The 22948-nt window shown below is 36.0% G+C and overlaps 1 protein-coding gene across 3 annotated transcripts; it reads right to left on the bottom strand.

Annotated features, from left to right (window-relative positions):
* Window positions 1–638: 638 nt before the first annotated feature.
* LOC132201205 (protein SCAR-like) lies at window positions 639–19641 on the bottom strand. 3 transcript variants are annotated; one of them, XM_059627187.1, is made up of 8 exons: window positions 19585–19641; window positions 16161–16533; window positions 15572–15729; window positions 15289–15513; window positions 11023–11395; window positions 10438–10591; window positions 10151–10375; window positions 5829–6010 (listed from the first exon to the last, which is right to left on the bottom strand). In XM_059627187.1, the coding sequence occupies exons 5-8, from the start codon at window positions 11305–11307 to the stop codon at window positions 5976–5978; spliced, it is 699 nt and encodes a 232-aa protein (XP_059483170.1). In that variant the 5' UTR covers window positions 11308–11395; window positions 15289–15513; window positions 15572–15729; window positions 16161–16533; window positions 19585–19641; the 3' UTR covers window positions 5829–5975. The 3 variants fall into 3 exon arrangements, with proteins under 3 accessions (XP_059483169.1, XP_059483170.1, XP_059483171.1); XM_059627188.1 differs by having other exon boundaries at window positions 15629–15729; XM_059627186.1 differs by lacking the exons at window positions 10438–10591; window positions 11023–11395; window positions 15289–15513; ... (1 more) ...; window positions 16161–16533; window positions 19585–19641 and adding exons at window positions 639–820; window positions 4766–4990; window positions 5053–5206 and having other exon boundaries at window positions 5638–6010; window positions 10151–10293.
* Window positions 19642–22948: the final 3307 nt, after the last annotated feature.

The following is a 22948-nucleotide window of genomic DNA, read 5'->3' as shown; positions in this document are numbered from 1 at the left end:
GATGCACCATACCGATCTGGATAAAAAAAAAATAGTAACAAGATTAATAATGGTTTGATGATGTTGGTTCAAAATATTAAAATATAAATAAATAAATATAAAAAAATTACAGACACTTCATTGAACACCAACTCGAGTGACTTATGATGTGTTGGTCAATTCATATGAAATAACATTAAACTAAAGATCATTTGTTTTCAACATCAGAAATTAAAATAAATAATGTTGATTATAACTTTATTTAAAAATCTTATTTGTTGCAATTATCTTGACATAATTTTAAAGTCAAAGTATTTTTTATGAAATTTTAGAATTTAATCAAGTCAGGAAAATTTTAATTGCTATTGAGAAAAAACCTTACTAAGGTTAGAAAAGGACTTTCTCACCAACTTTTTTTGACGAAAATTTTATATAGTAGAGATTAAAGATTAAAAACCAATTCCTCACCTGAGGGGGTCCTGGGGCCGACATACATGAGGGCCGGATTTGGATTTTGCTGGTGGTGCGAGGTGTGGTGGGGGTGCGGCAGGCCGTGTGGGTGAGCAGCTGGCTGGTGGGCTGCATGGGCCGGGTGCTGTAGCCAGGGCCGAGGCCGACAACGCCCCTGTTTTGCTCGATGCTGCGTCTCGGGTGGCCCATGGGGAAGTTTGGGGCGTAGTGGCTGGGCACCTGGGGCGGCGCCACCGCCGGGGGCGTCCTGTTCTCGCGCGAACCCTTGCTCAGGGTGCCCATGTTGCGGATTATCTTGAACTGGCGGTTTGTTGTCTTGCTGGCCGTGAGCACTCCTATTTCTCGTCGTGTGCCACTTTTTCATCACCGTCTACAAAAATAAGGGAAAAATTAGCAATTTTCACAGTTTCTTTAGCACATTTAAAAAAATTTATTTGCAAGCTCTGCTCCGAAAAATTGGGAAGTATTGCTGTATAGTGATCGAAGATAAAATTAGTGTTGAAAAAATAAATAATAAAAATTAGTTCTGGAAGTTTAAAACTGTATAAGTTAAATTAAAATATTTTTAATTTAATCTACCTCCTTACCAAAATTATTATAAAATTAAATTCGTAAAAATATTTTTTAAACCCAATTGTCAATATTAAAATAAAAAAAATATGCATATGTAAAGAGAAAGAAATTGAACCATTAGGAATTTTTGAGAAAAATATGATTATTTGATGAAAACACTAAAAAATTAAAGTAACGACTTATATTCTATAAAAATATTGTTTGCCATGGTCTCGAACGACCTCATATTTTTACATTGCAATTATTTAGGAGCAACGGTTGCCCCTCAGTCTCAGACTACCTCGGACGGTCTTGAACGACCTCGGACTGTCTCAAGTATATTTATGTTTATGATCGAAAAACGGAAAAAATAATTAAATTATACGAAAAATGTATATTATTCATTTGTGAATGCATAATCTATATTTTTAACCCAAATTGAATTCCACCTTTATTTTTAATTTGTTTTAAATATAATAATCTTCTAAAAAACACTTGCTGACCCCGAATAATTTTTTGTGGCCTTATTTATAGTGATTTAAGTTGCTCTGCTTATTTAACATTAATTTTCTAATCAAATTGAAAATTTTTTAATGTAGGAAATTACGTTACATAAATACCTGCATGCATTGAAAATGAAATTTATTATTATTTTCTCACAAAAAATTAAACTTTAATCACTCAATAAGTAAGGCCACAAAAAATTATTCAGGGTCATCAAGTTTTTTTTTTAGAACAGATTATTTTATTTAACAAGAATTAAAAAGAAAGGTGGAATTCAATTTGAATTAAAAATATAGTTAATGCATTCGCAAATACAAATAGTTTTCGTCTAATTAAATTATTTATTCCGTTTTCTTATCACAACCATTAATAATACTTGGGACAGTCCGAGGTCGCTCGAGACCGTCCGAGGTCGTTCCGAGACCGCTTGAGACCATTCGAGGCCGTTGGATATCCCAAGACCGTTCGAGACCGTCCGAGGTCGCCTTCGAGGTCGTTTGAGACCATGGTCGCTTGGGTTGCTAAACTAGCAAAACAAGCAAATTTAGCAATCGCTTATTTTGCTTACGTTGCTAATTTAGCAAAATTAGCAAATTTAGCAATTGCTTATTTCTCTTAGGTTGCTAAACTAGCGAAATTAGCAAATTTAGCAATTGTTTATTTTAAAAAGTAAATTATGGCAAAACAATATTAAAGTAATATTGAGTCTAATTTTAAAATGAAAATAATATTAATTATAATTACTTGCATGGGACCATGGGACGGGGATTGCCATAACACGGTGTCCTTAATATGATTTATATAATTAAATTTTAACGAGTAAAAGTCAACAATATTCATATAAAAATGTTTTTATCGTACCAAAAATGTTGAATTAGATTTTAATTCAATTCAAATGATGTCTCATTTACTGTTCGTCACATTTTCCCCCCTCACTTCTCTTCAAAGCGTGGAGCGAGAGTGCTGAAGCTACGTTACGTTTATAATTTAAAAATATAATAGTTTAAGCTTTATAGAAACCATTTTATTAGAAAAAAGTCAACATATGAGCCTTTGAAATTAAAATAAAGCTTTTCTTTTATAATAAATACTCTGTTGTTGCAGTTACTGGCCAAGATATGCTAGTTTATTTGAGAGTTGTGTTGTTAAAAGAATTATTAAAATTATTTTAATATACAACTGAACTGCGCCTCTTTAATTAATTCTCTAATAATCGGATTATTCGATGGAATTAGTTAATTAATTTTCCTTTGGGATTTATTTTACTCACAATTAAGGGCCATAAGTATGCCCAATAGAATACTTCATTTTAATCCTATTGTGCATAGTTACTTTGAATTTTGTCTTCTTATTTAACGCAACGAATTAACCTTTTATTATTTCGCGGCGCTCCGCGCCTGCTCGACAAAGTGAGCTGTTATTTATTTTTCACTGATGGCTATAGCTGCAAGCTTAAAAAAGTTTGTCTTAAAAATAATGAAAATCAATTTGCCCTTGTTCATAAATATATTGACCTCTTTGAGGGCTATTGAAAGAACATACAAAATGATATTTCCCTTGATCAAAAACGAGACCGTCGGAGGTTGTACTTGAGTTCGCTGGAGACCATGGTCTCGAACGACCTCGGACGATCTCGAACGACCTCATATTTTTACATGGCAATTATTTAGGAGCAACGGTTGCCCCTCAGTCTCGAACTACCTCGGACGGTCTTGAACGACCTCGGATTGTCTCAAGTATTATTTATGTTTATGATCAAAAAACGGAAAAAATAATTTAAATAATTTAATTATACGAAAAATATATATTATTCATTTGTGAATGCATAATCTATATTTTTAACTCAAATTGAATTCCACCTTTATTATTAATTTTTGATAAATATAATAATCCTCTAAAAAACACTTGCTGACCCCGAATAATTTTTTGTGGCCTTATTTATAGTGATTTAAGTTGCTCCGCTTATTTAACATAAATTTTCCAATCAAATTGAAAATTTTTTAATGTAACGTTACATAAATAACTGCATGCATTGAAAATGAAATTTATTATAATTTTCTGACAAAAAATTAAACTTTAATCACTCTTTAAATAAGGCCACAAAAAATTATTCAGGGTCATCAAGTTTTTTTTTAGAACAGATTATTATATTTAACAAGAATTAAAAAGGAAGGTGGAATTCAATTTGAATTAAAAATATAGTTAATGCATTCGCAAATACAAATAGTTTTCGTCTAATTAAATTATTTATTCCGTTTTCTTATCATAACCATTAATAATACTTGGGACAGTCCGAGGTCGCTCGAGACCGTTCGAGGCTGTTGGACATCCTGAGACCGTTCGAAACCGTCCGAGGTCGCCATCAAGGTCGTTTAAGACCATGGTCGCTTAGTTGCTAAACTAGAAAAAATTAGCAAATTTAGCAATCGCTTATTTTGCTTATGTTGCTAATTTAGCCAAATTAGCAAATTTAGCAATTGCTTATTTCGCTTACGTTGCTAAACTAGCAATATTAGCAAATTTAGCAATCGCTTATTTTGCTTACGTTGCTAATTTAGCGAAATTAGCAAACTTAGCAATTGCTTATTGCCGTGGCTCCTGGGGAAAGAGCCGTGGCTCCTACGGAAAGAGCCGAGGCTCCTGGAGAAAGAGCCGTGGCTCCTCGGGAGCCGGCGCTCCTGAGGAGCCGGCGCTCCTGAGGAGCCGGGGCTCCTGAGGAGCCGGCGCTCCTGGGGAGCCGGCGCTCCTGAGGAGCCGGGGCTCCTGAGGAGCCGGCGCTCCTGGGGAATGAGCCGTGGCTCCTGGGGAAAGAGCCGTGGCTCCTGGGGAAAGAGCCGTGGCTCCTGGGGAAAGAGCCGTGGCTCCTACGGAAAGAGCCATCGCTCTATGGGAAAGAGCCATCGCTCCTTGTTCGGCACATCTCAAATAAATAAATCTAACAAGTTCTAAATATATACTACTACTAATTTGCATATTACTTTTTCTGTTAATAAATTGTGGAATATTTATCATTTTGATGCTTATGTTCTTACGATTTTATTATAAATATTGCTTGCAAACGTGCAGAGAAAATATAAATTTAAGAAACAGGAGAGGGAAATGTTGACGGTCTTTCATACAAATGCACCATTCAAATTAAAATTAATAGCATAGCATGAGAGGAAATTCGCTACATTTATACTTTTGAATATAAATAATGATTTGATAATAATCGGGGTTTGGGCTAAAATTGTGTTCGGCCTTTTCATACATTTATTACCTTTCATCCTTGTAATTCTTTGGCACCCATCCGGGCAGTCCCGCGTCTTCGCAGGCACAAATCCCATCGAGCTGCATCCGTAGCCGTACGAAGGGGGCAGCTGCTGCGAATCAGGCATTGGAGGCGGCGGCAGTGGCGGCGAGCCCTGGCCACCCCTCACCATATGCAGATGGTGAGTCAGGTCATCCGCACCACCTCCCTGGTGCACCAAAGGAGATGTCGGAGCTGCGCAATCAAATGATAAAATTAGTCTTCCAGCTGCAGGAAATTTAGTAAAAAAAACTGACGAGGCATGCTCATGTGAGAGTGTCGAGCGGGAATAATGTGCTGGGCAGCGGACCTCCTGATGTTGGGAGCGGAGGTGGAGGCGGGAGGCGGCGTTTGCGGGTGGTTTTGGTTGTGAGACTGGTTCCCGTAGTTGATTGGATGCACCATACCGATCTGGATAAAAAAAAAATAGTAACAAGATTAATAATGGTTTGATGATGTTGGTTCAAAATATTAAAATATAAATAAATAAATAAAAAAAAATTACAGACACTTCATTGAACACCAACTCGAGTGACTTATGATGTGTTGGTCAATTCATATGAAATAACATTAAACTAAAGATCATTTGTTTTCAACATCAGAAATTAAAATAAATAATGTTGATTATAACTTTATTTAAAAATCTTATTTGTTGCAATTATCTTGACATAATTTTAAAGTCAAAGTATTTTTTATGAAATTTTAGAATTTAATCAAGTCAGGAAAATTTTAATTGCTATTGAGAAAAAACCTTACTAAGGTTAGAAAAGGACTTTCTCACCAACTTTTTTTGACGAAAATTTTATATAGTAGAGATTAAAGATTAAAAACCAATTCCTCACCTGAGGGGGTCCTGGGGCCGACATACATGAGGGCCGGATTTGGATTTTGCTGGTGGTGCGAGGTGTGGTGGGGGTGCGGCAGGCCGTGTGGGTGAGCAGCTGGCTGGTGGGCTGCATGGGCCGGGTGCTGTAGCCAGGGCCGAGGCCGACAACGCCCCTGTTTTGCTCGATGCTCCGTCTCGGGTGGCCCATGGGGAAGTTTGGGGCGTAGTGGCTGGGCACCTGGGGCGGCGCCACCGCCGGGGGCGTCCTGTTCTCGCGCGAACCCTTGCTCAGGGTGCCCATGTTGCGGATTATCTTGAACTGGCGGTTTGTTGTCTTGCTGGCCGTGAGCACTCCTATTTCTCGTCGTGTGCCACTTTTTCATCACCGTCTACAAAAATAAGGGAAAAATTAGCAATTTTCACAGTTTCTTTAGCACATTTAAAAAAATTTATTTGCAAGCTCTGCTCCGAAAAATTGGGAAGTATTGCTGTATAGTGATCGAAGATAAAATTAGTGTTGAAAAAATAAATAATAAAAATTAGTTCTGGAAGTTTAAAACTGTATAAGTTAAATTAAAATATTTTTAATTTAATCTACCTCCTTACCAAAATTATTATAAAATTAAATTCGTAAAAATATTTTTTAAACCCAATTGTCAATATTAAAATAAAAAAAATATGCATATGTAAAGAGAAAGAAATTGAACCATTAGGAATTTTTGAGAAAAATATGATTATTTGATGAAAACACTAAAAAATTAAAGTAACGACTTATATTCTATAAAAATATTGTTTGCCATGGTCTCGAACGACCTCATATTTTTACATTGCAATTATTTAGGAGCAACGGTTGCCCCTCAGTCTCAGACTACCTCGGACGGTCTTGAACGACCTCGGACTGTCTCAAGTATATTTATGTTTATGATCGAAAAACGGAAAAAATAATTAAATTATACGAAAAATGTATATTATTCATTTGTGAATGCATAATCTATATTTTTAACCCAAATTGAATTCCACCTTTATTTTTAATTTGTTTTAAATATAATAATCTTCTAAAAAACACTTGCTGACCCCGAATAATTTTTTGTGGCCTTATTTATAGTGATTTAAGTTGCTCTGCTTATTTAACATTAATTTTCTAATCAAATTGAAAATTTTTTAATGTAGGAAATTACGTTACATAAATACCTGCATGCATTGAAAATGAAATTTATTATTATTTTCTCACAAAAAATTAAACTTTAATCACTCAATAAGTAAGGCCACAAAAAATTATTCAGGGTCATCAAGTTTTTTTTTTAGAACAGATTATTTTATTTAACAAGAATTAAAAAGAAAGGTGGAATTCAATTTGAATTAAAAATATAGTTAATGCATTCGCAAATACAAATAGTTTTCGTCTAATTAAATTATTTATTCCGTTTTCTTATCACAACCATTAATAATACTTGGGACAGTCCGAGGTCGCTCGAGACCGTCCGAGGTCGTTCCGAGACCGCTTGAGACCATTCGAGGCCGTTGGATATCCCAAGACCGTTCGAGACCGTCCGAGGTCGCCTTCGAGGTCGTTTGAGACCATGGTCGCTTGGGTTGCTAAACTAGCAAAACAAGCAAATTTAGCAATCGCTTATTTTGCTTACGTTGCTAATTTAGCAAAATTAGCAAATTTAGCAATTGCTTATTTCTCTTAGGTTGCTAAACTAGCGAAATTAGCAAATTTAGCAATTGTTTATTTTAAAAAGTAAATTATGGCAAAACAATATTAAAGTAATATTGAGTCTAATTTTAAAATGAAAATAATATTAATTATAATTACTTGCATGGGACCATGGGACGGGGATTGCCATAACACGGTGTCCTTAATATGATTTATATAATTAAATTTTAACGAGTAAAAGTCAACAATATTCATATAAAAATGTTTTTATCGTACCAAAAATGTTGAATTAGATTTTAATTCAATTCAAATGATGTCTCATTTACTGTTCGTCACATTTTCCCCCCTCACTTCTCTTCAAAGCGTGGAGCGAGAGTGCTGAAGCTACGTTACGTTTATAATTTAAAAATATAATAGTTTAAGCTTTATAGAAACCATTTTATTAGAAAAAAGTCAACATATGAGCCTTTGAAATTAAAATAAAGCTTTTCTTTTATAATAAATACTCTGTTGTTGCAGTTACTGGCCAAGATATGCTAGTTTATTTGAGAGTTGTGTTGTTAAAAGAATTATTAAAATTATTTTAATATACAACTGAACTGCGCCTCTTTAATTAATTCTCTAATAATCGGATTATTCGATGGAATTAGTTAATTAATTTTCCTTTGGGATTTATTTTACTCACAATTAAGGGCCATAAGTATGCCCAATAGAATACTTCATTTTAATCCTATTGTGCATAGTTACTTTGAATTTTGTCTTCTTATTTAACGCAACGAATTAACCTTTTATTATTTCGCGGCGCTCCGCGCCTGCTCGACAAAGTGAGCTGTTATTTATTTTTCACTGATGGCTATAGCTGCAAGCTTAAAAAAGTTTGTCTTAAAAATAATGAAAATCAATTTGCCCTTGTTCATAAATATATTGACCTCTTTGAGGGCTATTGAAAGAACATACAAAATGATATTTCCCTTGATCAAAAACGAGACCGTCGGAGGTTATACTTGAGTTCGCTGGAGACCATGGTCTCGAACGACCTCGGACGATCTCGAACGACCTCATATTTTTACATGGCAATTATTTAGGAGCAACGGTTGCCCCTCAGTCTCGAACTACCTCGGACGGTCTTGAACGACCTCGGATTGTCTCAAGTATTATTTATGTTTATGATCAAAAAACGGAAAAAATAATTTAAATAATTTAATTATACGAAAAATATATATTATTCATTTGTGAATGCATAATCTATATTTTTAACTCAAATTGAATTCCACCTTTATTATTAATTTTTGATAAATATAATAATCCTCTAAAAAACACTTGCTGACCCCGAATAATTTTTTGTGGCCTTATTTATAGTGATTTAAGTTGCTCCGCTTATTTAACATAAATTTTCCAATCAAATTGAAAATTTTTTAATGTAACGTTACATAAATAACTGCATGCATTGAAAATGAAATTTATTATAATTTTCTGACAAAAAATTAAACTTTAATCACTCTTTAAATAAGGCCACAAAAAATTATTCAGGGTCATCAAGTTTTTTTTTAGAACAGATTATTATATTTAACAAGAATTAAAAAGGAAGGTGGAATTCAATTTGAATTAAAAATATAGTTAATGCATTCGCAAATACAAATAGTTTTCGTCTAATTAAATTATTTATTCCGTTTTCTTATCATAACCATTAATAATACTTGGGACAGTCCGAGGTCGCTCGAGACCGTTCGAGGCTGTTGGACATCCTGAGACCGTTCGAAACCGTCCGAGGTCGCCATCAAGGTCGTTTAAGACCATGGTCGCTTAGTTGCTAAACTAGAAAAAATTAGCAAATTAAGCAATCGCTTATTTTGCTTATGTTGCTAATTTAGCCAAATTAGCAAATTTAGCAATTGCTTATTTCGCTTACGTTGCTAAACTAGCAATATTAGCAAATTTAGCAATCGCTTATTTTGCTTACGTTGCTAATTTAGCGAAATTAGCAAACTTAGCAATTGCTTATTGCCGTGGCTCCTGGGGAAAGAGCCGTGGCTCCTACGGAAAGAGCCGAGGCTCCTGGAGAAAGAGCCGTGGCTCCTCGGGAGCCGGCGCTCCTGAGGAGCCGGGGCTCCTGAGGAGCCGGCGCTCCTGGGGAGCCGGCGCTCCTGAGGAGCCGGGGCTCCTGAGGAGCCGGCGCTCCTGGGGAGCCGGCGCTCCTGAGGAGCCGGCGCTCCTGAGGAGCCGGCGCTCCTGAGGAGCCGGGGCTCCTGAGGAGCCGGCGCTCCTGGGGAGCCGGCGCTCCTGAGGAGCCGGCGCTCCTGAGGAGCCGGGGCTCCTGAAGAGCCGGCGCTCCTGAGGAGCCGGCGCTCCTGGGGAATGAGCCGTGGCTCCTGGGGAAAGAGCCGTGGCTCCTGGGGAAAGAGCCGTGGCTCCTGGGGAAAGAGCCGTGGCTCTTACGGAAAGAGCCGTGGCTCCTGGGGAAAGAGCCGTGGCTCCTACGGAAAGAGCCATCGCTCTATGGGAAAGAGCCATCGCTCCTTGTTCGGCACATCTCAAATAAATAAATCTAACAAGTTCTAAATATATACTACTACTAATTTGCATATTACTTTTTCTGTTAATAAATTGTGGAATATTTATCATTTTGATGCTTATGTTCTTACGATTTTATTATAAATATTGCTTGCAAACGTGCAGAGAAAATATAAATTTAAGAAACAGGAGAGGGAAATGTTGACGGTCTTTCATACAAATGCACCATTCAAATTAAAATTAATAGCATAGCATGAGAGGAAATTCGCTACATTTATACTTTTGAATGTAAATAATGATTTGATAATAATCGGGGTTTGGGCTAAAATTGTGTTCGGCCTTTTCATACATTTATTACCTTTCATCCTTGTAATTCTTTGGCACCCATCCGGGCAGTCCCGCGTCTTCGCAGGCACAAATCCCATCGAGCTGCATCCGTAGCCGTACGAAGGGGGCAGCTGCTGCGAATCAGGCATTGGAGGCGGCGGCAGTGGCGGCGAGCCCTGGCCACCCCTAACCATATGCAGATGGTGAGTCAGGTCATCCGCACCACCTCCCTGGTGCACCAAAGGAGATGTCGGAGCTGCGCAATCAAATGATAAAATTAGTCTTCCAGCTGCAGGAAATTTAGTGAAAAAAACTGACGAGGCATGCTCATGTGAGAGTGTCGAGCGGGAATAATGTGCTGGGCAGCGGACCTCCTGATGTTGGGAGCGGAGGTGGAGGCGGGAGGCGGCGTTTGCGGGTGGTTTTGGTTGTGAGACTGGTTCCCGTAGTTGATTGGATGCACCATACCGATCTGGATAAAAAAAAAATAGTAACAAGATTAATAATGGTTTGATGATGTTGGTTCAAAATATTAAAATATAAATAAATAAATATAAAAAAATTACAGACACTTCATTGAACACCAACTCGAGTGACTTATGATGTGTTGGTCAATTCATATGAAATAACATTAAACTAAAGATCATTTGTTTTCAACATCAGAAATTAAAATAAATAATGTTGATTATAACTTTATTTAAAAATCTTATTTGTTGCAATTATCTTGACATAATTTTAAAGTCAAAGTATTTTTTATGAAATTTTAGAATTTAATCAAGTCAGGAAAATTTTAATTGCTATTGAGAAAAAACCTTACTAAGGTTAGAAAAGGACTTTCTCACCAACTTTTTTTGACGAAAATTTTATATAGTAGAGATTAAAGATTAAAAACCAATTCCTCACCTGAGGGGGTCCTGGGGCCGACATACATGAGGGCCGGATTTGGATTTTGCTGGTGGTGCGAGGTGTGGTGGGGGTGCGGCAGGCCGTGTGGGTGAGCAGCTGGCTGGTGGGCTGCATGGGCCGGGTGCTGTAGCCAGGGCCGAGGCCGACAACGCCCCTGTTTTGCTCGATGCTGCGTCTCGGGTGGCCCATGGGGAAGTTTGGGGCGTAGTGGCTGGGCACCTGGGGCGGCGCCACCGCCGGGGGCGTCCTGTTCTCGCGCGAACCCTTGCTCAGGGTGCCCATGTTGCGGATTATCTTGAACTGGCGGTTTGTTGTCTTGCTGGCCGTGAGCACTCCTATTTCTCGTCGTGTGCCACTTTTTCATCACCGTCTACAAAAATAAGGGAAAAATTAGCAATTTTCACAGTTTCTTTAGCACATTTAAAAAAATTTATTTGCAAGCTCTGCTCCGAAAAATTGGGAAGTATTGCTGTATAGTGATCGAAGATAAAATTAGTGTTGAAAAAATAAATAATAAAAATTAGTTCTGGAAGTTTAAAACTGTATAAGTTAAATTAAAATATTTTTAATTTAATCTACCTCCTTACCAAAATTATTATAAAATTAAATTCGTAAAAATATTTTTTAAACCCAATTGTCAATATTAAAATAAAAAAAATATGCATATGTAAAGAGAAAGAAATTGAACCATTAGGAATTTTTGAGAAAAATATGATTATTTGATGAAAACACTAAAAAATTAAAGTAACGACTTATATTCTATAAAAATATTGTTTGCCATGGTCTCGAACGACCTCATATTTTTACATTGCAATTATTTAGGAGCAACGGTTGCCCCTCAGTCTCAGACTACCTCGGACGGTCTTGAACGACCTCGGACTGTCTCAAGTATATTTATGTTTATGATCGAAAAACGGAAAAAATAATTAAATTATACGAAAAATGTATATTATTCATTTGTGAATGCATAATCTATATTTTTAACCCAAATTGAATTCCACCTTTATTTTTAATTTGTTTTAAATATAATAATCTTCTAAAAAACACTTGCTGACCCCGAATAATTTTTTGTGGCCTTATTTATAGTGATTTAAGTTGCTCTGCTTATTTAACATTAATTTTCTAATCAAATTGAAAATTTTTTAATGTAGGAAATTACGTTACATAAATACCTGCATGCATTGAAAATGAAATTTATTATTATTTTCTCACAAAAAATTAAACTTTAATCACTCAATAAGTAAGGCCACAAAAAATTATTCAGGGTCATCAAGTTTTTTTTTTAGAACAGATTATTTTATTTAACAAGAATTAAAAAGAAAGGTGGAATTCAATTTGAATTAAAAATATAGTTAATGCATTCGCAAATACAAATAGTTTTCGTCTAATTAAATTATTTATTCCGTTTTCTTATCACAACCATTAATAATACTTGGGACAGTCCGAGGTCGCTCGAGACCGTCCGAGGTCGTTCCGAGACCGCTTGAGACCATTCGAGGCCGTTGGATATCCCAAGACCGTTCGAGACCGTCCGAGGTCGCCTTCGAGGTCGTTTGAGACCATGGTCGCTTGGGTTGCTAAACTAGCAAAACAAGCAAATTTAGCAATCGCTTATTTTGCTTACGTTGCTAATTTAGCAAAATTAGCAAATTTAGCAATTGCTTATTTCTCTTAGGTTGCTAAACTAGCGAAATTAGCAAATTTAGCAATTGTTTATTTTAAAAAGTAAATTATGGCAAAACAATATTAAAGTAATATTGAGTCTAATTTTAAAATGAAAATAATATTAATTATAATTACTTGCATGGGACCATGGGACGGGGATTGCCATAACACGGTGTCCTTAATATGATTTATATAATTAAATTTTAACGAGTAAAAGTCAACAATATTCATATAAAAATGTTTTTATCGTACCAAAAATGTTGAATTAGATTTTAATTCAATTCAAATGATGTCTCATTTACTGTTCGTCACATTTTCCCCCCTCACTTCTCTTCAAAGCGTGGAGCGAGAGTGCTGAAGCTACGTTACGTTTATAATTTAAAAATATAATAGTTTAAGCTTTATAGAAACCATTTTATTAGAAAAAAGTCAACATATGAGCCTTTGAAATTAAAATAAAGCTTTTCTTTTATAATAAATACTCTGTTGTTGCAGTTACTGGCCAAGATATGCTAGTTTATTTGAGAGTTGTGTTGTTAAAAGAATTATTAAAATTATTTTAATATACAACTGAACTGCGCCTCTTTAATTAATTCTCTAATAATCGGATTATTCGATGGAATTAGTTAATTAATTTTCCTTTGGGATTTATTTTACTCACAATTAAGGGCCATAAGTATGCCCAATAGAATACTTCATTTTAATCCTATTGTGCATAGTTACTTTGAATTTTGTCTTCTTATTTAACGCAACGAATTAACCTTTTATTATTTCGCGGCGCTCCGCGCCTGCTCGACAAAGTGAGCTGTTATTTATTTTTCACTGATGGCTATAGCTGCAAGCTTAAAAAAGTTTGTCTTAAAAATAATGAAAATCAATTTGCCCTTGTTCATAAATATATTGACCTCTTTGAGGGCTATTGAAAGAACATACAAAATGATATTTCCCTTGATCAAAAACGAGACCGTCGGAGGTTGTACTTGAGTTCGCTGGAGACCATGGTCTCGAACGACCTCGGACGATCTCGAACGACCTCATATTTTTACATGGCAATTATTTAGGAGCAACGGTTGCCCCTCAGTCTCGAACTACCTCGGACGGTCTTGAACGACCTCGGATTGTCTCAAGTATTATTTATGTTTATGATCAAAAAACGGAAAAAACAATTTAAATAATTTAATTATACGAAAAATATATATTATTCATTTGTGAATGCATAATCTATATTTTTAACTCAAATTGAATTCCACCTTTATTATTAATTTTTGATAAATATAATAATCCTCTAAAAAACACTTGCTGACCCCGAATAATTTTTTGTGGCCTTATTTATAGTGATTTAAGTTGCTCCGCTAATTTAACAAAAATTTTCCAATCAAATTGAAAATTTTTTAATGTAACGTTACATAAATAACTGCATGCATTGAAAATGAAATTTATTATAATTTTCTGACAAAAAATTAAACTTTAATCACTCTTTAAATAAGGCCACAAAAAATTATTCAGGGTCATCAAGTTTTTTTTTAGAACAGATTATTATATTTAACAAGAATTAAAAAGGAAGGCGGAATTCAATTTGAATTAAAAATATAGTTAATGCATTCGCAAATACAAATAGTTTTCGTCTAATTAAATTATTTATTCCGTTTTCTTATCATAACCATTAATAATACTTGGGACAGTCCGAGGTCGCTCGAGACCGTTCGAGGCTGTTGGACATCCTGAGACCGTTCGAAACCGTCCGAGGTCGCCATCAAGGTCGTTTAAGACCATGGTCGCTTAGTTGCTAAACTAGAAAAAATTAGCAAATTTAGCAATCGCTTATTTTGCTTACGTTGCTAATTTAGCCAAATTAGCAAACTTAGCAATTGCTTATTGCCGTGGCTCCTGGGGAAAGAGCCGTGGCTCCTACGGAAAGAGCCGAGGCTCCTGGACAAAGAGCCGTGGCTCCTCGGGAGCCGGCGCTCCTCGGGAGCCGGCGCTCCTGAGGAGCCGGCGCTACTGCGGAGCCGGCGCTCCTGAGGAGCCGGCGCTCCTGGGGAATGAGCCGTGGCTCCTGGGGAAAGAGCCGTGGCTCTTACGGAAAGAGCCGTGGCTCCTGGGGAAAGAGCCGTGGCTCCTGGGGAAAGAGCCGTGGCTCCTGGGGAAAGAGCCGTGGCTCTTACGGAAAGAGCCGTGGCTCCTGGGGAAAGAGCCGTGGCTCCTACGGAAAGAGCCATCGCTCTATGGGAAAGAGCCATCGCTCCTTGTTCGGCACATCTCAAATAAATAAATCTAACAAGTTCTAAATATACACTACTACTAATTTGCATATTACTTTTTCTGTTAATAAATTGTGGAATATTTATCATTTTGATGCTTATGTTCTTACGATTTTATTATAAATATTGCTTGCAAACGTGCAGAGAAAATATAAATTTAAGAAACAGGAGAGGGAAATGTTGACGGTCTTTCATACAAATGCACCATTCAAATTAAAATTAATAGCATAGCATGAGAGGAAATTCGCTACATTTATACTTTTGAATATAAATAATGATTTGATAATAATCGGGGTTTGGGCTAAAATTGTGATCGGCCTTTTCATACATTTATTACCTTTCATCCTTGTAATTCTTTGGCACCCATCCGGGCAGTCCCGCGTCTTCGCAGGCACAAATCCCATCGAGCTGCATCCGTAGCCGTACGAAGGGGGCAGCTGCTGCGAATCAGGCATTGGAGGCGGCGGCAGTGGCGGCGAGCCCTGGCCACCCCTCACCATATGCAGATGGTGAGTCAGGTCATCCGCACCACCTCCCTGGTGCACCAAAGGAGATGTCGGAGCTGCGCAATCAAATGATAAAATTAGTCTTCCAGCTGCAGGAAATTTAGTAAAAAAAACTGATGAGGCATGCTCATGTGAGAGTGTCGAGCGGGAATAATGTGCTGGGCAGCGGACCTCCTGATGTTGGGAGCGGAGGTGGAGGCGGGAGGCGGCGTTTGCGGGTGGTTTTGGTTGTGAGACTGGTTCCCGTAGTTGATTGGATGCACCATACCGATCTGGATAAAAAAAAAATAGTAACAAGATTCATAATGGTTTGATGATGTTGGTTCAAAATATTAAAATATAAATAAATAAATATAAAAAAATTACAGACACTTCATTGAACACCAACTCGAGTGACTTATGATGTGTTGGTCAATTCATATGAAATAACATTAAACTAAAGATCATTTGTTTTCAACATCAGAAATTAAAATAAATAATGTTGATTATAACTTTATTTAAAAATCTTATTTGTTGCAATTATCTTGACATAATTTTAAAGTCAAAGTATTTTTTATGAAATTTTAGAATTTAATCAAGTCAGGAAAATTTTAATTGCTATTGAGAAAAAACCTTACTAAGGTTAGAAAAGGACTTTCTCACCAACTTTTTTTGACGAAAATTTTATATAGTAGAGATTAAAGATTAAAAACCAATTCCTCACCTGAGGGGGTCCTGGGGCCGACATACATGAGGGCCGGATTTGGATTTTGCTGGTGGTGCGAGGTGTGGTGGGGGTGCGGCAGGCCGTGTGGGTGAGCAGCTGGCTGGTGGGCTGCATGGGCCGGGTGCTGTAGCCAGGGCCGAGGCCGACAACGCCCCTGTTTTGCTCGATGCTGCGTCTCGGGTGGCCCATGGGGAAGTTTGGGGCGTAGTGGCTGGGCACCTGGGGCGGCGCCACCGCCGGGGGCGTCCTGTTCTCGCGCGAACCCTTGCTCAGGGTGCCCATGTTGCGGATTATCTTGAACTGGCGGTTTGTTGTCTTGCTGGCCGTGAGCACTCCTATTTCTCGTCGTGTGCCACTTTTTCATCACCGTCTACAAAAATAAGGGAAAAATTAGCAATTTTCACAGTTTCTTTAGCACATTTAAAAAAATTTATTTGCAAGCTCTGCTCCGAAAAATTGGGAAGTATTGCTGTATAGTGATCGAAGATAAAATTAGTGTTGAAAAAATAAATAATAAAAATTAGTTCTGGAAGTTTAAAACTGTATAAGTTAAATTAAAATATTTTTAATTTAATCTACCTCCTTACCAAAATTATTATAAAATTAAATTTGTAACAATATTTTTAAACCCAATTGTCAATATTAAAATAAAAAAAATATGCGTATGTAAAGAGAAAGAAATTGAACCATTAGGAATTTTTGAGAAAAATGTGATTATTTGATGAAAACACTTTGTTAAAAAATTAAAGTAACGACTTATATTCTATAAAAATATTGCCAACATTATAATATATAATAATAATATATAATTATAATTAAAAAAATATTTGTTAAAAGGATTTTATTTAAAAGAATTTTGGAGATAAAATTATCTTTTGATGAAAAATCTTCATCATAAAATAAATTTATGTCCAATTTTTTGTAAAAATAATTCCAACATTAATCGTCTTATTTTTGAAAAATAATTTTGTTAGCTTAATTAAAATAATTATTATAACTGTCAAAAATCTAATTGAAATGCAAATTTATCATAAAAAAATTGGATGGCTTCCATCTTAATGAAGAAAACTTAATAAACACTCGATCAACTGATTTCATTTCTTGCAGGGACGGCTCTTCTAGGTAGCCACGGCTGTTTTGGGGAGCAACCGCTCTCCCGAGGAGCAACCGCTCTTTTGAAGAAGAGCAACCGCAAAGCAACCGCTCTTCTGAGGAGCCACGCCTCTCTACTGCTGGCAATGCCGGCAGTGCTGATCTGGCCAGGCCCTTGGGCCAGGCTGTGTGGTAACCCACCAAAGCCAAAAAAACAACAACACACCTGTAAAATTCCATTTATGAAACCTCCCGACTTTCCTTAATTGATTTGATAAAAAAAAATTATTCATTATTTGCGACCTTAAATTCATGTGTCGTTTAAACTATTTACCCGACAACTATTTTTTCCAGGTATGGCCACTATGGCCTCTTGTCTTTGGGCTTGTCCGCCTCACTCTTTGTGTTGATTTTATTTCTGCATGAGAATAAATAATTATTTTTAGACTTATGTGGCTGACAAAAGATTATTCTATTTATTTTCATAAAAATATAACCAGTTTTAAGATTCATCCCAAATATTTTTGACACGACAAACAGATTTAATTTTATAAACCACCACTGAACGACACTTTTTCAACTCTGAAGCAAGCGAAATTGGGTTTTTTTTTATTTGGAATTTTTTGGAAGAGAACTTTGGCCTTTTTTTATTTTAAATCCATTATTTTGGTTGTTATTTTAGAGTTAATATGAAACATTAATTTGAAATATTGAAAAATAATCAATTGTTGGGAGGAAAAAAATTGAATTTTGTTCAATTGCAGGATAATAAGGCACCACCAACCCTAAAAAGAATTATGCTAAAACTTTTAACATTAAAAAAAATCCATTCACCACACCGAGTCCAGTTAGAAGTAAGAAAATTAATTATTCGTCAAATTTAAAAAAATAATTTTCCTCAACAAAACAGAAATTTTAATGATCTGATTTTGATACAGATTGCAAATTTGAAAACAGTGTGATACGCAGATTTATGTATAAATATAAGCTTTTCAATTAAATTTCTTAAAAATATTTCAAGGTTTTATAGAATTAACTTAATTTTTAAAGCGAATCAATCTAATTAAAACAAAAATTTATGTGAATATTGAACAATATTGAAAACAAAATTTTTGTTTTTAGAACATTTCAGAAATTTTCTTTAAAATTTGGTAAAGTTGAAGTTGTAAGGGAAAAAAATCCTAAAATATTGAAATGCAATTGCTAAAAAAAATTATTTAACTTTCATATTTAAGTTATTCCTGTAAAGTTAAAATATTTATTTAAGAGCTGACTGAAAAAATTAAATCTGCTTATAATTAAAAAAAAGAATCTTCATCAGCTTTTATTTTCTTCATCCTTCTATAAAAAGCACCGGCCGCTGGTCTTGCCAAAGTAGAACTGGAATTAACTCCAGCAAACTTGTTTGCACGAGTCGGCCACGGGCACGCATGCTAACAAGTTTGTTCGTTCGCGCGAGCCACGACACAAATGTGGACTACAAAATGTAGAAGCGATAAAAGGAGGCAAAATTAAAGTGCGTAGGATGACAATGCAGCGCCAGAATGCATTGACGAATCTCACTCTTGCCTCCTTGCTTCAGTTTTGCTTCCAAGGTCAAAGACAAGTGCAACGAAAAGTGTATTAGCTTGTTTGGAATGCAAGCACAAATGAACGGAATCTGGGGCCTGATGTTGCAAGAGGAATGCGCGTGCGCTTTGCCAAATATGAATGGCACGCGCGACAAAGCGGCCCACTCTGCTCTCACCGATTGAAAAAGTGCATTTTTCGCATTTTTTCTCCAACTCCTGAGCCGAAATAAATCGGCGTTTGGACGTTTCTAGGGAAAATTTGGCAAATTCCTCGCTTACATAATATCCGCGGTATCAGAGGAAGAAAAAGTGAAAACTCCAGTAAAAAAAATAATAAAATGTGGCTTTAAGCGTGTTGAAATATTTCCATTATGACGTGGTAAATACAAAATTTCCTTCCTTATGCATACCTAACGCTCCGCATTTAGTAAGATAGTAATAATTTCAAACAAAAAATCAATGACATGATTAGATGATTTTGATTGTTTCATTTGCCAAATATTTGAGCATAAATTTTTTTTTCTTTTTAAAAAATCTCAGATTTTCGCTTACTTAATATATTAATTAATGTATTGCTCACCAAAGTGCTGAATGCGGAGGTTTTATTTTTAAGTTCTCAAATTATCTATTTGGAAATTGCGAAATACATTGCATGGGTTCGTATTTTTTTTGGGTATTGGAGCAAAATATGTAATAAGATTCACTATCGCTTGACTTTCAATCGAATGTAATTAATTTGATATAAGATAAGGACATACCTGCGTATCTAGCACGCTTCAATCGAGACTCGAGTTGCGCGGGTCGCTCGCTTTTCTTGACTGGCTAATACCAATTGTGTGCATGCACGTTTATAAACCTAACCCCCACTCCTTTTCACATCAACAAGGGCACGGCAAAAAAGTTCCCTAGTTCTCAAATTTAAATATAGATATATAATATTTTTTTCAATAAGAACGGCTTAAAATATAAATTTGAAAATTTAAGAGAAGTTCACATTTATATAATCAACTATTTTTAGATATTGTTGTGAAAAAATTCGATTGCATACTTTAATTTTCATTTTAAATATTTGCTAAATAGCGAAAAGAAATTGCAAAATTTTCAAAAATTTTGTTTTTGATAAGTTTACTTCATTAGCTTTCATTTCCTCCCAAGTTTTTAATTTTAGGACCGCAATAGAAATATTACCAAGCCAATGTAGCAAACTTCTTAATTCCGTCCGAACTGGCCTGTCGAGACCCACGTGACCTCGTAAATTGTCTCTTTCATTATTTGTGAAAACATCATGTTGATATATCAATTAGAAATATATTGATTTGCCAGGGAAAAACCAGGAAACCCCAAAAGCCAAGATAGTAGCCTTATTCTCTCGGGCCTGCCGAAAATTCGTTTTGCAATTTAGACGGTGCGACATAAAAGTGATAACTAGAGTATCATTTTGAAGGGCGCACATGCAAATCGGATTAAACCTCCACAATACGAAACTTTTCAAAGCTTTGAAATTAATTAAATTTTCAAAATAACCTCACATACCTGGGAGCCACGATTTCTTGTGATTCTTGGGGCTATGCAACCCTCCGTGCCATCTGTGCGAGGGAGACGGAGGAGTGAGGTTGTCACCCAGGGGTGTTCGAGGGTTGCCGGTTAGGTGGCAGGGGTGCAGGCGCTTGCACGGACGGGACCTCTGCTGAGCAGTTGAAAAATTCAAAGGCGTTGCGCGCGGAAAGCCGGGGCCGCAGCGGGCGAGCGCGGCACATCCGCAGCATCCGTAGCAGTGGCTGGTGCCGGCGACCGAGAGCTCCCTCCGCCCAGACAAGCTTCTGGATTTTTCATTCTCGTTAAAAATTCATCCAGTGTTGTCCTTCGGTGTGTCTCGTTTTCCACAGTGCGTGTACATTTGGCCTGCCGTTGATCAGCCGCAAAAACCATTAATTTATTTCGAAATAGTGCAGAGACTGCCATTGTAATGCTAATCAGCGGATTGGCCGGCCACAATAGCGGCGGATAGAAACTTCATTTCCGAGCTAGCTGTTGAGCCTCCAGCTCATTCATCCGAGATAAATCGTTTTTCCCTTCTTTCTTTCTTCGGCATCTCTGTTGCCGCCGGAGAAAGGCGTGAAATTTAACTCTTCTTGAAGTAAAAGAAGAAGTCGCGTGGGAGTCGTTAGGCTCGACTCTGATTGTCACGCAATTGGACAATTTTCGCACTTCGCGCCAAGGCGAACTTCAAAGGAGCAGCCACAGCAGCATTTGCGGTAAGTTGACGACTTCATTATACAGAGAAATTCGCACGTCGCGGCGTGTGCGGGGAGTGAATTTATTTTAATAAATTTTGGATTTGGATGTGAGAGATGAAAAAAATAGGAGTGAATAACAAAAAACAAAACAAATATTATAGTTACATATGAGTTACATAATAAAATTTTTAATGAAAATCTTATTAATATTCCTATAAATGTTTCTGGCACAAATTATTACAAATCTGTATTTAATAATAATAATAATATTCAATTGTTTTCATTTTATTTTATTTTGCTAAAATTAACAATGCAAATAAGTACATGCATAATAATTTTTAATTAAATTAAATAATATATTATATAATAATTTTATAAAATAAATTTAATGCTAAAAGTTATATACTTTTTGTATAAAAAAATATTTTACTAGTTTAGAAATTTTTTAAAAAAACGCTGGAGATATTTATTTTTAATATTTCAAAATATTTAACAAATTATACATTATTTTGTTTCACGCGTTTATTCATATTTAAATCTTCACATAAATTTATAGATACCTCGTTGCCCATATCACAAGTTTTCTTGAATTTCTGTTATGTATTAAATTGTTAGTTATTCTCAATTTACCAAATTTTTCTCTTGACAGTCATCACTAAATATATTTTAAATAGCAAAATTAAACATCAATATGCGACGCATTTTTGTAAATGGGCGAAGCGCAGATGCATTCTATTATTTCTGTTGCTTCACATTTATTGATGTTCCCTTTTTCTGATAAAGAAATGATCAAGCAAAATAAAACAAAATATCTTATTGGTTAAAGAAATTTTGTAAAGTGTTTATTTAGGATCATTATTCAGCAATAGAAACACATACATGATTTTTTCACCCCACTTGTCTTGCTGTCAAATCTTTGCCCATCTCTCGGAGCTTCTTGTTTTCTTGTTGATGCAGAGGAGGGATCGAGAGAATGAAATGATAAAACGCACGTTCGTTTATCTTTCTCGACATTCATTCGCGCCGGCTTTTGGCTTTTGCCGCATTACATAGCGCACAACAAAGAGAGTCCCCCTGACGCAGCATATCGTGTAATAAAATTATGGAAACAATATCAGCGTCATTACTGCCACGGCTAATGTTGTTACAAAATGAAGAGAGCAGTGCACGCCCTAGTCGGCAACTCCAAAAATATTTATATATGAAAGGCGGGTGCAGCGCCCCGACGTCTCTTTTGTGCAGGATTTTTGTTTTGTTGATTCGCTTTTGAAATTTGTTTTGATTTTCCACAGTCAAAGAAGAAGAATTCCAATGATAAAGCTAATTTTTTTAAAGAAAATGCCAAGATGAAAAATCTAATTCTTATCCATCGAAATTTTTAATAGTTTATAAATCCAATCAATACAATTTGATTACTTATTTGCAAATTCAAATTAATGAAAATAAAGATGAAGTTATTTTCATTTTTTCACTTTTAATTATTGAAAAGTGCACAAAATCTAGCCGCTGAATATCTTCCCCATCAATCAAGTTGATTAATTTCACTACAGGTCATGCATTTCCTGCTTGCTGATGTGCCTTTCGACTCTCAGCGTTCCTCCCTCATACCGCAACACCAAAACCATCCAATCATAATTTACTCTGTAATTGCGAGTGGGTTGAAATTACACATCATCAGTTTTCTTCCACACGTTGGATTGGAAACATGTCAACAAATGTACGGGGAAGCTTTTGGTTGAGTGAGTTTAACTAATTAGTATGGAAATATAAGTACCAATTAGAATGGCAAAATGCGTGACAAACAACCGTGTTCCCAGAACAGTCCAGAGAAAATTGCGTCTTTAAATAAATACATAATTAATTAAATTTCACAATTTTTTATGAA

Source organism: Neocloeon triangulifer, unplaced genomic scaffold, assembly GCF_031216515.1.
Source record: "Neocloeon triangulifer isolate White Clay Creek 2 clone unplaced genomic scaffold, ASM3121651v1 ptg000014l, whole genome shotgun sequence".
NCBI lineage: Eukaryota > Metazoa > Arthropoda > Insecta > Ephemeroptera > Baetidae > Neocloeon > Neocloeon triangulifer.
This window is presented reverse-complemented; position numbering and strand designations above follow the sequence as displayed.